General features: G+C 38.1%; 1 protein-coding gene across 2 annotated transcripts in view; it reads right to left on the reverse strand.

Moving 5' to 3' along the window:
• REEP3 (receptor accessory protein 3) overlaps positions 1-18,398 on the reverse strand; it is a 94,138-nt gene that overhangs the window by 49,351 nt on the left and 26,389 nt on the right. For both annotated transcript variants that reach the window (XR_005833244.1, XM_040624466.1), the window contains exon 2: positions 7-79. Coding sequence is in view for 1 of the 2 variants with exons in the window: in XM_040624466.1 (XP_040480400.1) it covers positions 7-79 (73 nt within the window). In the remaining variant the exon portion in view is untranslated. The remainder of the gene's footprint in view (positions 1-6; positions 80-18,398) is intronic.

Here is an 18,398-nt window from a genome sequence, read left to right on the forward strand (position 1 = left end):
ACTTACATATTCCTTCACGTTTTTTGTTTTCACAGCTTTGTATGAATAATATGCAGGATAAAGCATTCCAAACACCAACCTAAAAGTAAAAAGTATGAGAAGACTAATCAAATACAACAATGCTTTTAACCGCTTATAAAATTTTCACCTAAAAGTAGAAACTACATGGGAAACATATAACAGTGTAAATTTGTATGAATGCAAATTTGTGCACAGACTAAATCCACTCAGAAAGCAAAGTAAAAAAAAAAATATTTTTTTAATAAAGAGGATTTCAATATTCTAGGTACAGTATCTTGGGAAAAATTTGTATTTTAAAAATCATTAAAAAAAAATCTTTCTCACTGTACACCTGAAACTAATAACATTGTTAATTATACTTGAATTTAAAAGTAAAACCTCTGTCATCACAAAAAAATAGTCTACGGTTCCTTGAACATTTGGAAATTGTAGAAAATCACCAAAAACAAAAAATTGTCCCAGCCCTACCAGAAAGAACTGCAGGCAACATCTTATTGTATGTAAATCTTACTTTTTATCCACATGTAATAGTCCCAAAACCTAAATATAACACGTGTGTACACACACACACACACAACTTGTAATACAAAAGTGGTCCTTTACTCTATTTTGAGAAGTACTGGCTTCTAATTATAACGATGGTGCTGTCAATACTTGATATATTACAACATGCATTAAAATAGCTTTCTTTAAACATTTATAAAATGCCTAAATCATTAACAGGATTTAATTTAATGCCATCTGTTAAGATTATTTCGCCAAATGGCAGATCCAACAGATATGCACAATCACACATACAATGAAAGGACAGACCCAGAAATGGAACAACACCGTATATACAATTGATTTTTTTAAGGTAATACATCATGGAGTTTTTTGCCCTCAAATATTCTACAGTATGTATTTTTTAAAAGATTTTATTTGTTTATTTGACAGAGAGCGGGAGAGCACAAGCAGTAGAGGGAGAGGGAGAAGCAGGCTCTCCACCCAGGAGGGAGCCTGATGTGGGGCTCATTCCCAGGACCCTGGGATCATGACCTGAGCCAAAGGCAGACGCTTAACCAGGTGAGCCACCCAGGTGCCCCTCACAGAAGTTTTTTTTTTTTTTAAAGATTTTATTTATTTGACAGAGATAGAGACAGCCAGCGAGAGAGGGAACACAAGCAGGGGGAGTGGGAGAGGAAGAAGCAGGCTCATAGCGGAGGAGCCTGATGTGGAGCTCGATCCCATAATGCTAGGATCACGCCCTGAGCCGAAGGCAGATGCTTAACCGCTGTGCCACCCAGGCGCCCCCCTCACAGAAGTTTTAATATACGTTCCTGAATACCAATAAACATGATTTTCTTTTCAAGTGTTTACTGGCTTTTTGATGCATATGGTGTATGATACCCTCTGTCTACTTTTCTGATTTATTTAAAAAAAATCTTTTGGAATAGTTTTAATTTTACAGAAAAGTTGGGAATACACTATAGTTACCATAAACCCTACATGTTGCCCCTTATCTACATCTTGCATTAGTATGGTACATTTGTTGCAATTCACAAACCAATATTGATATATTATTAACTAAAGCCCATATGCTATTCAGACTTCCTTAGTTTTTACCTACCACCTTTTTTCTGACCCCAGATCCCATGCAGGATAGCATATTATATTTACCTATCCTGTCTCCTTAAGTCCTTTTGGTTTAAAAAAAAAAAAAAATTCAGGGGCACCTGGGTGGCTCAGTCATGAAGCGTCTGCTTTTGGCTCAGGGCGTGATCCCAGGGTCCTGGGATCGAGCCCTGCATCGGGCTCCCTGCTCCGCTGGGAGCCTGCTTCTTCCTCTCCCACTCCCTCTGCTTGTGTTCCCTCTCTTGCTGGCTGTCTCTCTGTCAAATAAATAAATAAAATCTTAAAAAGAAAAATTCTCAGACTTCCCTTGGGAAATGATTTTGACAGTTTTGAGTATTGGTGAAGAATATCAGAGGAGATCCCTTTACTGGAATTTGTCTTATGTTTTTCTCATGATTAAACTGAGGTATGGATTTTTGGGAGGAGGACCTCAGGAGGTATTATACCCAGGACACACTATCAACATGATTTATCACTGTTGATGTTAACCTTGACCAGCAGGCTGAGGTCGTGTTTGTCGGACGTCACTGTAAGATTACTCCCTACCCCCCTGTCCGAGCTGTATTCTTGGGAAGGAAGCTGCTATGCACAGGCCATACCTGACCAGGGAATTATGTTCCACCTTCTTGAGTGGAGTATCTATAGGAATTACCTGAAATTTTTCTGCATGGGAGATTTATGTATTCTCCATTTATTTATTCAGTGATGTATTTGTATCAATGTGGACCCCTATGCTTATTTTACACTTCGGGTTTTAATACAGTGGTACTTCACTTTGCTGCTCAAGGCTTTGAACGCTGAGATCTTTCAGCTTGCTCCTGTGTCCCTCTGTCAGACCTGTAATTGTGAGTTTTGTTTTGTTTTTTGAACAATGTGCTACTTTCTGGCACTACACGATGCCCCAGACTCATCCAGTGTATATCCTGCCTCATTCCCAGAATCAGTCATTTCTCCAAGGAGTCTTGGTTTCTTTCACTGGAGGGTGGTATTTAAAACCAAGTTCTGGGTGCTATATATGCTCACTGTTACTGGAGTGTTGTAGATTCTAGGTCCTTCTTTGTCTATTTTGCATATTAAGCAATATTTGTCTAGGTTCTTGTTATCTTTTGATATTGTTTATAGGTTGTTTTGACATTGTTTGATATGGTTTTGGTATTATTTACATATTGGTAAAAATATGTGTTGGACTACGTTTGTTGGGCTGTCATTAAATAAATACCATGGAGGGGTGCCTGGGTGGCCAGGGTCCTGGGATCGAGCCCGCATTAGGCTCCCTGCTCAGCAGGGAGCCTGCTTCTTCCTCTCCCTCTGCTGCTCCCCTTGCTTGTGCTCTGTCAAGTAAATAAATAAAATCTTAAAAAAAAAAAATACCACAGACTGGATGGCTTAAGCAATAGATATTTATTTCGTCATAGTTCTGGAGGCTAGAAGACCAACAGCAAGGTGTTGGTGGGTTTGGTTTCTTTTGAGGCCCTTCTCCTTGGATTGCAGTAGTCACTTTCTCACTGTGTCCTCACATGGTCATCCCTTGGTCTGTGTAACCACTTCTTATAAGAACATCAGTCACATTGGATTAACAAACCTCAAAGACCTCATTTTAACTTAATCACTTTCTTTAATCTTTTATCTCCAAATATAGTCACATTCTGAGGTACTGGGGGTTAGGATTTCATATGAATTTGGGGGACACAATTCAGCCCAGAACACCTACATTTATGAAGTTTTATATTATAGGTGTTTGCATTTATATTAAATAAGCTTTTCTTACATTGAGAATGAGTATCTACATTTATATATTTTTAGTTCATTTATAGCTTATTTTTTGGTGGGGGAGGGAGAGTAAATACCTGTTGACTTTGTTATCACTCACAAAGACGAACCCTGAGTTTGGGGCTGTTGTCACCAGCTCAAAGGAATATCAAGTCTTCTGCTGGGGATTTAACTTCACCGACTGGAAGCCACATCATTAACAGTCTCTGCCTTACCTAACAACATTACCTGTGAAGGCTACTTCAGCCAATCCACAGACTCTGGATATGGGATTTTTAGCCTAGCCACAGAACCTAGGGCTTTACGATTTAACACAGGGCAACTCCTAAAACGCACAGGGGTTATCCAGCCTAGCGAGTTCTGAGAAAGCAACTAACCTTAAGAACGGAGGTGTCAACCAAAACCCAATTTCCAGGTCTGCTGTGTTCATCCCCATTGCTGGCACGAATCCTGTAGTTAGCTATCATCGTTCTAGTTTACATATTCAAGTTAATTTCAGTCCACTCTGTAGTTCCCTCTAGAATTTGGATACAATTGATTATCTTCCACAGTCCATGTCCTCTTGTACCACTGGATTTAAACTCAACACGAGACTCTTCATTTCTGTCACCGTAGGGAACTTTTGACTCCTCCTGCCTCTGCTTGTAATAGCCATCCAATCTCTAACCCAGTCCTGTTGGTTTTTCCTTGGTGAGAGTCCAAGAATCTATCTTCCTATTTTATTTTCAAACCCATGGCCAATGATACACTTAGGCTCATGCCATCTCTGACTTAGCTGTATAATTTCCCAACACAAGCCTCTGGCTCCAACATCAAATCCATCTTCATAATACACCTGCTGCACTGCCTTTGCTGAAAGACTTCAGTAGCTGGCCTCCTTACCGCCTTGTGGACCAGCCCCTGTGGTGGCTCATCAGAACATGATTTGAAAACCTCTTCCTTATATAAGCCATCTGTTCCAACATGGTTTCCTCAATATGCCTCTTTTTTTTTTCCTTGCTCAATTCATGCCTCTTTTTCTTCAAGATCTACCACTCCCCCATAGACTTCTAAATTGTTTTGAATTTTAGAATTTGTCAGGATTAATCATTTTGCCTTTAGTATATTCTAGATTATATATTTTTAATGTAACTGACTTCCAAAACATAATTTTCTCACGTATAGTAAGGATTTGGTACTAGCTGATACTATGCTTACAGGTGCTTTGCTTTATTTTTTAACCTCTGTATTGAATGGAATCAGTCAAATGAATATACACAATATCCTCTAACACCTAAATCTAATAAGAGTAGAAAACAATAATGCATTTCATCTGGAACGTGGGAAAGATTAAATGTCTTAGTAAACAGTGAGACAATTTTTAAGGACCACCACTATTATAATTTATTACTGCTCTAATGTGAATATTACTAATTTATTACTAACATCTGTAATATTTTCTAGGTGTTTTTTTTTTCTGGTTTATTTTCTTTAATATCGGGTCTTACTCTGGATGTTTGCAACCTGGGAGGTCGGGCATAAAGCCAAAGCGTGAGCACAGTGTATAAAATCAAGTAGTTTATTTTAAAAGGCCACCTACAAGATAAACTCATGGTTTATAAAGAGTTTGTTACAAATAAAATTCACCTATAAATTTGAATACTGTTTCAGTTACAGAGGCAGGAAGAAATAGTTACTCATTTCCTCTTAATCCTTTTTCTGCCTAAAGAGGGAAAACTTTGCCAAAATACTCACGATACCTTTCCCTCCCAATAAGGTAAAGTTTCCTATATGTACACTGGCTTTACTGAAAAATTTGTACTACTTTAAAAAGAAATTTTGTGCAAATGTATAGTAGAGACAGCCCTGTATCATATTTCATATATGAGAAATACTTGAAATGGCTATTTTCTGGACAGATGTTCAGACATAAATCCATCCTTCACCGAAACTGTCTTAGAGAAGGATAGTATTGTTCAAAGATGAGTCTCAGAAGCAACCAGTAAGAGTGCTCTTAGTACTGAAGTTAAGAGTTATCAGTAGTTCATTAAAAATTGATTAAAGCTTTTCCTAATTAAGATTCTAAACACAGCTTACTCTAGAATTTTTACAAGATGTAAAAGAGTAAAAAAAGATGACAAAATCACTAGTAATTCCATTACTGAATGAACCATCTTTTTTGTTAAATGCTATTCCATACACTTATATATACTATATACTGTAATATTTTATCAAATGTTCTGAAGTCTGACCTGCCATTCTCTTAAATGCTTTAAAAACCTTAAAGCACCAATAAAAGTTTAATAACAAAACTGACCAAGGGTTAATTTACATCTAAACAAGTTACAAAACACTAATTCTAAGGATTTAAACTTTTATTATTGTCATTCTTTAAAAAATGATTATGAAATACGAAAGTCTACAGTATAGTAACAGAAGAGTATTAATATAATCCCCCTATACCTATCACCCAGTTTTAAGAATTACTAACATTGATCCTTAATATTTTGGTATTATCTTTCTCAGTTTTTTCTATAATATCTTTAAAAAATGCTATTTTAAAACATAATTAACATATTTAAAGATAATATTTTAGGAACAATATTTTGTAACAGAATTAAAATATAACTAAAACATAATTAACTGACATCTTAGAGCATATAGATTTTTATCCTGCCCTTTCACTAAATGGGATATTACGAGCATTTTCTTACATCTTTACATATCCTTAAAGAATGTCATTTAAAAACTACAGGGTATACAATATTCCCTTATATGGATGAAAACCATTCAAATCCTTTCCTGTGTTTACTATTTTAATGAATGCCATGATTACTAATAAGAGCAATTTTTGACATTTATATGAGGCAGGATATTAAGCACTTTCCATATATTGCTGCTCTTAATTCTCACAATAGTACCCAGAGATAGGTACTATTTTCCTATTTTACAGATGTGAAGACTGAGGCTGACAGAAGTTAAACTACTGTCATACACCTTGTAAGTTTATTGTCTGGATTCAAAGCATGCACTCTCATTCCAAAATCCACATTTAGGGGCGCCTGAGTGGCTCAGTCATTAAGTGTCTGCCTTCGGCTCAGTTCATGATCCCAGGGCGCTGGGATAGGGCGCTGGGATAGGGCGCTGGGATAGGGCCCCGCCATCAGGCTCCCTCCTCAGCAGGAAGCCCCTGCTTCTCCCTCTCCCATTCTGCCTGCTTGTGTTCCCTCTCTTGCTGTCTCTCTCTCTTTGTTGGATAAATTAAAAAAAAGTTCAAAAAAATGTTATCAGGATATTAACTGAAGAAAAACACAACAAAAATCCACATTTAAAAACCAGTGTTTATTTCCTAATAACATCCTACAAATGGAATAACTAGGTCAAAGGGTTTGAAATTTCAAGGGTTTTGTTATATGTTACCAAACTGTTCTTTAGAAGAGTAGCATCAATTTATATTCTTACAGGGAAATACCCATTTAAGGACTATTTTTAATAGGATTAGAAACACCAAATAGATAGTAGCCATTTTTTTCAACAGATGAACTGTGTTTCTAAGATATGGATTAGAATGATCGTGTAGTGTATCATTACTAAAAAAAAAAAAAACAAAAAAAAAAACCCCCAAAACATTATAGCTAATGATATTAACATTTCTGAACTATTTTAATTCCCTTAAGACTGTCTTTAGATAATAAATTCCCTCTTTAATAATGTAAGAGAACTTAAATTGTAGTTTGTTAAAAGTAAATGCAAGAAATAGCTCATTGCCAATAATCTAAACTATATGATACTGATGCATAATAAGACAATGCTCCTATAGGAATTACTTGGCAATTTTTCTTTATTCCACTGCTTTTAGAATCATACTCCCAAACAAACAAAAATGAGTAATGATAGTGTTCTATTAGACTAAAGAACTGAAAACAACTCAATGAGCCTAGGGATGAACTAAAATGGGATACAATATTAAAATAACAAAATATAGAATAAAAAAATCAGAATGATGAAAGACAGAGGGGCCAGGCTGTTGGAATGAGTCCATCATAATAATTAACACAGATACCGTATACACTCTCAAAGGCAAAACAAAATACAGCACTCCAGGCCCTCATCAAAGGCTACGGGGGTGAATGGCTGGCTCAGTCGGGACAGCGGGGCACTCGATCTCAGGCTCGGAAGTTCAAGCTCTGCGCTGGATGTAGAGATTACGTAAAAACACAATTGAAAAAAAAAAAAAAAGGACCATAAACCCCATTTGTCTGTAATCCACTTTACGCTACAGACTGATGGTCTGAGACCTGTGAAATGTACATAAAATAGCCTGGTATGAGGACAGCAAACATGCAGAAGTGTCTCCGCTGTTCTCCATTCCTGTGACCCAGACAGACGCTTAGTCACTCACTGCGCACCCTTCCTCCGACCCAGGCCTCAGAATCCTCTTCAACACAGCACCATAAACTCACTCACACCAACAAAGGACAGGAGCTGTGTAGACTTATTTGCCATCGTTTGTCATCCTTGTTCTAAATCTTTATTTCTTTAGATGGTGTCATGCCCAATTTGAATCAAGCTTGACCACCTGCCTGTATTTTAGGAACAATAGGAGGGTAACAGTTTGGACTGTTCTACCTATTTCCTTTAGGGGAAAAGTCACTTCAACTGAGATGCTTGTTAATATCACATTCTTATTTTTTCTTTAAGACCAGGAAACAGCCATATGAAATCCACAGCTATAAATACTAGAGGAACAGCGTTCAGGGCATTGTCTATTTTCATGTATGAGATTTACTTTGGAATTCAGTACGATGCAATGTTCAGCATTCTTTGAGAAAATGATGACTTTCCTTCTATCTGATAAAAATATTATTCCCTCTCTCTCCCCACCCCTCACTGATTGCCAGGAAGCTCAGAAGCAAAATCCGCTGTTCAACTTTATCAATTATGGTGAACTTTAAGACTGGCATATTTGTACTGACAAATTCTGATTTTCTACTTTGATTGCATTTTTTTTTTCTAGCAGTAACTCTTATTTTTCTTTACATTTTAACATATCCATTTGGCAGAAGATTTCTCAAATCATTTCAAAGAATGGAACAGCACATAAATTAAGAGTTAGAATATAGTAATCACTGCACTTAAGCACAAAAGCAGCTCTAAGGTGCCAGAGAACCAAGAAAAACATTTTCTACTTTAGGTAGCTAGTAACTGAGAACCACTGGTGGTTCCTCAACTTAGACACATCAAAATCACCTCGAGAGCTACTACTTGAACGCAGTTTTCTGTTGTTGCTCATAAAACTTAGCCTAGGTAACTAATTTAAAGAACATAAGAATGCAAATGCAAAGTAAAAGTCTTCTTTCATTTTGAAACACTCTAGTTCCCCAAAGATAAGCATGCAAATAGTTTCTTGGGTATTCTATGGTAAAATAATTTAAATATATAAAACATTAAAGGTCAACAGTAAATACTCAAACTCCTTATTTTCTAGTTATCTTACTACATTTTACATGGTCTTGAAGTTACTTACATCACTTCTGTGTATGGTGGAAATTGCTCTTTGAGGCGGGTCTCTCTTCCCAGCTCCACATTCAGTGACCTCACATTGGTAGCTTGAAATAGGACATTATTGTAGGGAGAATTTACATCAGGGAAATTAGCAAATGATAGGAATCAGTCTTCTTTCCCCCAGTAGTTAAGCATTAGCAGCACACCAGTGCATATGCATTTTAGCCAAGGGAAAATATAGTATCTATCAGAAAAACCCTGAAACACTGTGTATTAGGGAATTCACCGAATTTACTGAAATAAAGAAAAGGCAAGTTATTATGGCAACCAAATTTATAAAGGGCTTCATGGGAGAAAGAGGAAAAGGGCAAATGTTTTCTGTCCTTTATCACAATTCACTTGAATTCTGTTTGAATACTGGGTCTCTAATATTAACAAAGACTCTCGTGAATTTTCAAAATAGGATCAGACTCTTAAATGATAAGGTATCCTAGAAACAGTCTATCTCCTAACAATAGTTTCCTGACTTTTTCCAAAGCAGCGTTTTTCTTCCAGAGGAAATCCTGCTTAGGAACTTCAAATAAAATAGATGTGAATAAAAGACAAATATAATTAAGTTGTCCTTAGAGAACTTAATTTCATTGATCGTAGAATCCTCTGAGGAATCCTCAAGCCCTTCTGAACTATTTGGGTTTTTTTTGAGAGAGAGAGAGAGAAAGAGAGAGAGAAAGAGACTGAGAGAGCATGTGCATGGTGGGAGTAGGGGAAGAGGGTGTGCAGAGGGAGAGGGAGAGGGAGGGAGAGAATCTTAAGCAGGCTCCACACTCAGCCCAGAGCCCCACGGGGGCTCAACCCTGGACCCCAAGATCATGACCTGAGCCAAAAACCAAGAGTTGGATACTTAACCGACTGAGCCAGCCAGGCACCCTCCCACCCCCAACTTCTGAAAAATTTGAAAAGCATCCTCTACAAATGGTTTGGCTCCCAAATGTGTCTATGTATAAGAACCAACTGGAAATGAGAATCTTTGGAAGTGGGGTCCAAGAATTTGAATTTCTGAGTTCTGCATCTTCAGCAAACCTAAGATGTGACAATATTCTTAGTTTGGTTTTGGATTAAAACTGATTATGATTAAGCAATGTGCTGTCAGTATCGTAAGCTGGTTTTGATCTAACTGAATTTTTTAAAGTAATGTGAAAACAACTATAGATTATTTTGACTTCTGCCAAACTCTATTACTCAGACACTAAAATATAAGAGATTATAAGGAAAAGGTGGAAGAGTTACAATACACTAGAATTTAATATCTAATAAATATTAAATAAAATCAATATTTAAATTTAATCTTAGAAAATAATGACTTATGCCTGTTTAAGGCCAAATGATTACAACTAGTGCAAGGCCCAATAATAACACACTGTACCTGTGTATATTCTTCCTACATGAGTCATTACGCCACTGTTTAAGCAGCCATGGTGGAGCAGAAGTTTGTGCATGACCACTGCCAAAATAATACATAACTTCCGTCCTCGACAAATTTGGAGAAAGATCTGCTGCTAAGAATCTCTGCTAGTAGAAAATTCGCATTCCATAAAGCAACAGTGAAGTGGCCATCAGGTAACAACAGTCTTGGAAGAAAATTATGAAAATTACATACAGAAAGAAAAAGTCAAACCCATGAGAATACCCCAAATCCTGAATTCTATAACCAATGATACAAGTTTAAAACTGCCAAAGAGAGCTGAAGACAGTAGAAATTCCTTTGAAAGACCTTATGCATGTTTTAATTATAGTCATCAAGCACTAGGAAGCTTGGAATTTTCATGCTGTCAGAGCTGAACTTCTAATTTTACTGCAGAGCTTCTCATTTCTACTCTAAAAGGAGAGCTAGAGATAACACTAGGGGAGAGAAATCGGTCCATAGCAAATCAGACTCGTACTTCATCCTCTCACTCTCTCCCCAGCCACCCCCACCCCTTCCCACCACTAGGGCCTACTATGTGCTAGACCCAAACCAAAGAAAAACGTTTAAAAAGTATGCTGAACTCAACAGAGCACATTACAGAACCAAGGGCTGGAAACCCGGGAAGCCCTCAAGTAACCTTGCATCCTGTGGGCAGAGTTCCACAGAATGTGGGGAGCATCATGTGGTAGCTATGTGAACCGATCTCCAGCATTCCCCAGTTGACCAGGTGTAATTTTTCTGAGTGTCACTACAAATCAACTCCTAGATGATAAACACGAGGCTCAGAGACATTAAGGAACTTCTGAATTAAGCATCCAGCAAGTGTCAAAGCCAAAATATAACAAACACAATTTTTTTTAAAGATTTTATTTATTTATTTGACAGAGAGAGACAACCAGCGAGAGAGGGAACACAAGCAGGGGGAGTGGGAGAGGAAGAAGCAGGCTCCTAGCGGAGGAGCCTGATGCGGGGCTCCATCCCAGAACACCGGGATCACGCCCTGAGTCGAAGGCAGACACTTAACGACTGCACCACTCAGGTGCCCCCAAACACAAAACTTCTAATTTTAACAGTTGTACTCTTCCCTCTAGAGCAAAAAGCACTTTGTACTTCATATAACGTATGACCCATCGCAAGTGGATCCCTAGTATTAGCTGAAGTCAATATTCAGAAGTTACCTAAGTCACTGTGACCTGCCAATATGCTTCTGTCGTGGGTAAAAAGATGTCCAAGACCCAGTTTTTGACTGTGTACCAAGTCTGCATGAAGGAATGCCTGTATCTTTAGTCAACATTTACACGCTCTCCAATTCCTGTGAAGTTGGTTAGGTGCCTACACTAGATGGGGTTAAGAAATACTCCCCACCATCCGACCAACCCCAGGCTCCTGAGTTAACTCTGAACTCAGAGGAACTAACTGCTCTCTTCATTTAGTCCGTTCAGCACAGGATATGTTGAAACCCAAACTTAGCATTAGCACCATGGACATTAAAGATAACAAGAGTTCAGCTGTAATCTGAGGTTTAAAAAAAGCTTCTGGTGAAGAAAAATAACACACAAACCACTTTTGAAAATGTTGGGAAAATCTTCTTTTAAAATACATGCTTCTACACAAACAAGTGAGTAAAGGAAAGCCATAAATCTGGATTGTCTTGTTCTGTGCAGTTCACCGGGTACCACATGACTATGAAGTGAACTTCCCTGAACTGAACTCAGATCTAAAAGTGCTGCCAAGTCCTCCCATTGGACACATCTGCGTAGCTCGGGTTGCAGGACAGTCAACCACAGTCAGCTCACAGATGCACGTGTCAACTCTCCCAGGCCCCACCCACCCTAACGGGAATTTAATATCCTGCTTTAAAATAATCTTAATTCCTCTCCACTGCACAAGACCAGGTACCACTGCTGGCATACTGTGAGCTAGGCACTGCGTCTTCGAGCACTAAGGATACGTCTGTGAACTCTCCGTTGCTTTTTAATTAAAACTGAATTTGCAATTATTTGGAAATCAAAACATCCCACTTTCCTTAAACCACTTCATTTCACTCGTTCAAATCTTTCTAGTACCTCCAGTATCTCCAACTCAGTGATTTTTTTCCCCTTCATGCCTTACCCTAGAGCTAGGACAATCCCCCTCTGTTCGCGGGCACCCTACATGGTATGACCTCTCATTAATGAGGTTGAAAGGTTTGGTCTCCTTATTTTGTACAGCATACAAATAGCAGAACTTTAATGTTCTGGTTATTTTTGTAAATTAAACGTAAAAGAATTAAAACTGTTCTTTATGTTCTCTTCTCTTGGGTGGTCAACTGATTAGAGAATGTCTAAGCTCCTTTTTTATATAAGAAAATTAGAGGGGGAACTTTCTACTATCTCGGGCAACTCACCAACAGAAAAAAGAAAGCAAACTTGTGCCACAAGAACTACACCACCACCTAAATTAATCCTGACATCAGTAATTACAGCACAAACCCAGCATGCTGTTTGGCTGGTACTACCAAGCCCTCGGCCTCTTGTGAAACATCAGACATTGTTTCATGAAAAGCAGTTTTGGATGACTCTACTCCCGTTTTTGAGAAATGGTACAGTCTCCACCAATTGTGACTTTGCTGCTTTTCACTTTTTTCTTAAAGATTTTATTTATTTGACAGAGAGAGAGACAGCCAGGGAGAGAGGGAACACAAGCAGGGGGAGTGGGAGAGGGAGAGGCAGGCTTCCTGCTGAGCCACCCAGGCACCCCTGCTTTTCACTTCTTAAAAAATCATATACAAGTGATGAAACAAAGGGCAGCTGATCCAACCATTCTAAAGAAAGGGGTGTTAAAATTCCTCCTTATCAAGGGAATGTTATATGTTAAGGAGATTATAGAGAAATGACAAATGCAACATGTCATTTTTGACTGGCTCCTGCATTAAGAACGACAGTGCAGCTACATGAGGCATTATTAGGGCAACGTGAGCAATTTGAATACGAACTGTACTTTTGGTGTTAATACCTCATCAATGTTGTATTTTTTAGGTGATATTAGTCTTGTGGCTATATAAAAGAATGCCATTGCTTAGAGACCTGATTGTTAGGACCGAGTCTTCACAATGTGTTCAATTTTCCAAAACTTTTTAATTTTAATATAGATTTAGATTTACAGAAAATTGTGACAATAGTACAGACAGTTCCCACCTACCACGCAACGCGGTTTTCCCTATTAAAATCTTCCATTAGAATGGAACATTTGCACAATTGATGAACCATCAACAATACATTAGTATTAATTAAAGTCCATACTTCATTCAGATTTGCTTAGTTTCTACATCTATCTTGTCTAGGATACCATCTGGGAGCCCACCCTATCTACCACATTACATTTAATCATCATGTCTCTCCCTAGGCTCCTCAGAAAGTTTCTCAAGCCTTTCTTATTTTTGATGACTTGACAGATAGGAGTGCTGGTCAAGTATTTTTTAGAATGACACTCAATTGGGATTTCTCCTTCGTTTTTGTCAGGATTAGATTGGGGTTAAGGGTTTTTGGTGGGTTTATCACGAACATGACATCTTCATGACGTATCAAGAATATGTCCAACTAGCATGACTTCATCACTTATGATGTTAACCTTGATCACTTGATTGCAGCAGTATTTGTCAGGAAAGTTACTAAACACCCCCCTGAAACCCTGCCCCACTTCCTATACCATACTTTTTGGAAGAAAATCACTATATACAACCTATGCTTATGGAGTGGCAAGTTACGTTCCAACACCTTGGGGGCAGAGTATTTACGTACATTATTTAGAATTCTCCTGCATGGGACATTTTCCTATTTCCCCCATTCATTTATTCAATCATTATTTACATCAGTATGAACTCATATTTATTGTACACTTTGGGTTCTATTACAATAGTTCTTTATTTTGTTGCTCAAATTGTTCTAGATTTGGTCACTGGGATCTCTTTCAGTTGGCGCCTATGTTCCTTTGACATACACCATCATTGTTCTTGTATACTTTTTGTCCCATTCCTAGAATCAGCTGTTTTGCCAAGGAGCCCTGATTCCTTTTATTGGAAAATGTATGTGAAACTAAGATCTGGGTGGTGGGCATGCTACTACTAGAGTATTCTTTTTTTTTTTTTAAAGATTTTATTTATTTGAGAGAGAGAGGATGAGCACACAAATGGGAGGAGGGGCAGAGGCAGAGGGAGAAGCAGGCTCCTCGCTGAGCAGGGAGCCCACCGCAGGGCTCAATCCCGGGACCCCGAGATCATGACCTGAGCCAAAAGCAGACGCTTAACCAACTGAACCACCCAGGCGCCCCCTTACTAGAGTATTATTGATTCTAGGCCTTCCTTTGTCTATTTTATATCTTAACCAATAGTTTTCTAGTATATTCTCTTTTGATTTTATGAATTTTGCTAATATGAACATGTTATTTGTGAACTTTTATATGAAATAAATTTGCATTTGTATTTTTAATCTTATACTGACAGCAAGTAAATAGCTCTTTGTATTTTTAGTTCATTTACAGTTTATTTAATTTCTTGTGGTGGGGGAATAGGCAGTAAATCCTTGGTGACTTTGTTATCACTCACAAAGACGAACCCTGAGTTTGGGGCTGTTGTCACCAGCTCAAAGGAATATCAAGTCTTCTGCTGGGGATTTATCTTCACCGACTGGAAGCCACATCATTAACAGTCTCTGCCTTACCTAACAACATTACCTGTGAAGGCTACTTTAGCAGAAGCCAATCCACAGACTCTGGATATGGGATTTTTAGCCTAGCCACAGAACCTAGGGCTTTACGATTTAACACAGGGCAACTCCTAAAACGCACAGGGGTTATCCAGCCTAGCGAGTTCTGAGAAAGCAACTAACCTTAAGAATGGAGGTGTCAACCAAAACCCAATTTCCAGGTCTGTTGTTACATTCCCACTGCTGGCACAAGGTACAAATCCTGCAGTTAGCCATCATCGTTCTAGTTTGCATATTCAAGTTAATTTCAATCCACTTTGTATTTCCTTTTAGAATTTGGATACAATCAATCAATTATCTTCCATATGCCTTACAACCCAATACCAGTGCATTTAAATTTAACATGGAATTCTTAAAAAAAAAAAAAAGCAACTTTTAAAATACTTATTTTATTCCATAAATTATAATTATGATGCTCTTTTGTAAAGCTGAAGACCTTAATAGACATTTTGCATTAAGTTGCCATGAAAAAGTTCCTTTATATTGTTAGTCTGGAGTGGTTCGGCTCCCTTGGTTTGTCCAGATTTGGTAGCAAGAGAGTATTTTTCTTTCTTTTTTCTTTTTTAATGCTTAATTCTTTTCCTTTTTAAAAAAAACCTGAGGTGTAATTTACCTAAAACATAATAGTTTCAGATATACAACATAACAATTTGATACTTCCATATATTGCAAAATGATCACAGGAAGTCTCATTAACAATACGTAGTTACAAAAATTTTTTCATGTGATGAAAACTTTTTATATCTATACTCAACAACTTTCAAATATGCAATACAGTATTATTAACTACAGTCAGCATGCTGTACATTATATCCTCATGACTATTTTATAACTGGAAAGCTGTACCTTTTGACCCCTTTTACCCACTTTTTTTTTTAGATTTATTTATTTATTTTAGAGAGAGAGAGAGGGAGACAGAGAGAGAGAGAGAGCACGTGTGCGTGCACAAGAGCCCAAGCAGGAGGGACAGAGGGAGAGGGAGAGAGAATCTCAAGTGACTCTGCTCAGCACAGAGCCCAACACAAGGCTTCATCTCACGACCCTGAGATCATGACCTGGGCTGAAACCAAGAGTCGGATGCCTAACCAACTGAGCCACACAGGCACCCCCCCCCCCCCCCACCTCTCCCCATTCCTATCACGGATCTTTGACTCCTTCCCCTCCATCCAATCTGTAACCCAGTCCTGTTGGTTTTTCCTTGGTGAGAGTCCAAGCACCCATCTTCATCATCTATTTTCAAACCAGTGATATCTTTAGGCTCATGCATCTCATCTGACTTACTGAATAATTTCCTAACACAAGCCTCTGGCTCCACTGTCAGATCCAGCTTCCTAATACACCTGCTGCATTGCCTTGCTTAAAGACTTCAATCACTGGCCTCCTTACCCCCTCACCCACTAGCCTCTGAAGGGGCTCATCAGAACATAATTTGAAAACCTCTGCCTTATATAAGCCACGTGTTCCAACATGGTTTCCTAAATAAGCCTCTTGTATTTCTGCTTCAATATGGGGAGTGTGTGCTTCCAGTCTCCATGCCTCCCTCCCTCATCTTTCCTCTTCTCCACATGGTCCTCCCCGCACTTATCTGTCACCATCCATTCCAACAGGGAGAAACATTCAGTTAATTGTTTAATTCAGTAAACAGGCAGAATGGTTTCAAAATTGTTAACCTGTACTTTCATGGGATACAACTTTACCAACCAGAGTACAATGCCATTGATAGTTCCTTTTACTTAGTTTTACAGCCTCCGATTATTTCCCAAGTTACTTAGAACAGCACCTTCTTTTTCCTCCACTCCCTTCAACAAAGTTGTTAAATCCCATCACAATTCCTCAGTCTCCTAAAATGATATTTTAAAATTTGCATATATTAAGGTTTCTTTGTGCTGTAAAGTTGTATGAGTTTTGACAAATGTATAATGTCATATATGCAGCATTATAGTATCATATGCAAGTTTTACTGCCCTATTAAAGCCCTTCGGCATCATCTATTTAACACACCTCCAATGCCTGACAACCACTGCTGTTTAAAATCGCTATAGTTTTGCCTTTTCCAGAATGTCATATAAATGGAATCATACAGTATTTAGCCTTTTCAGACTTGCCTCTTTCACTTAGCAATATTCATTTAAGATTCATCCATGTCTTTGTGTGGCCTGATCAGCTCATTGCTTTTTATCCTTGTTGTGTTCTGTTGCATGGATATACCAGTGTGCTCATCCATTCACCTAGCAAAGGACATCTTCGTTGCTTCCAGCATTTGGTCTACTACGAGCATTCTTTTGTGAACATTTGCACATAGGTTTCTGTGTGGACGTAAGTTCTCAATTCAGTTGGAGAGATCTGTATGAGCATTATTGCTAGATTCTATGGTAAGATTTATGTTCAGCTTTTTCATAGCCAAACTGTCTTCCAAAGTGGCTGTACCATTTTGCATTCTCACCAGCAATGGATGGGAGTTTTTGTTTTGCTTGCCAGCAATTGGTGCTGTCAACTTTTATGATTTCAGATATTCTAATAGGTGTGTAGTGGTATCTCACTGTTTTAATTTCCATTTCCCTAATGACATATGGGATGTAGAGTGTCTTTTCACATGTGCATTTGCCATCTGTATATCTTCTTTTGGTGAGGTGTCTGTTCAGTTCTTTTGCCCATTTTTAATTTGGGTTATTTATTTCCTTGTAAAGTTTTAAGTGTTCCTCGCATACATTTTCTCTCAGTCTGTGGTTTGTCTTTTTATTCTTTTAACAGTGTCCTTAGCAGAGCAGGTTTTTAGCCCAATTTATTTTTTTCTTTCATGGACCATGCTTTTGGTGTTGTATCTAAAAATTCATCAAACCCAAGGGCATCTAGATTTTCTCTTATATTTTCTTTTGGAAGTTGTATAAAAGTTTTGCATTTTACTTTCAGGTCTGTGATCCATTTTTGAAGTCATTTTTATGGACGGCATAAGGTCTTTCTTTAGCTTCATCTTTTTTTTTTTTTGCACAAGGATATCTAATTGTTACAGCACCATTTGTTGAAGCAACTTTTAAAGGTTCAGTAAAACCAAGAGTAACAAAAACCTGTTGCTACTGCAGAATTACAGTTAGAGAAGGGGAGGGGGAAAGGGAGAGAAGAGGAAGAAAGAGAGAAAGCAACTATAACAAATTATTAACAATCAGTGATTCTAGGGGCCCCTGGGTGGCTCAGTCTGTTAAGGAGCAGACTCTTGGTTTCAGCTCAGGTCATGATCTCAGGGGCTTGGAATTGAGCCCTGTGTGGCTCGGTGCTCAGCAGGGAGTCTGCTTGAGATCCTACCT

Source organism: Ursus maritimus, unplaced genomic scaffold, assembly GCF_017311325.1.
Source record: "Ursus maritimus isolate PB19 unplaced genomic scaffold, ASM1731132v1 scaffold_7, whole genome shotgun sequence".
NCBI lineage: Eukaryota > Metazoa > Chordata > Mammalia > Carnivora > Ursidae > Ursus > Ursus maritimus.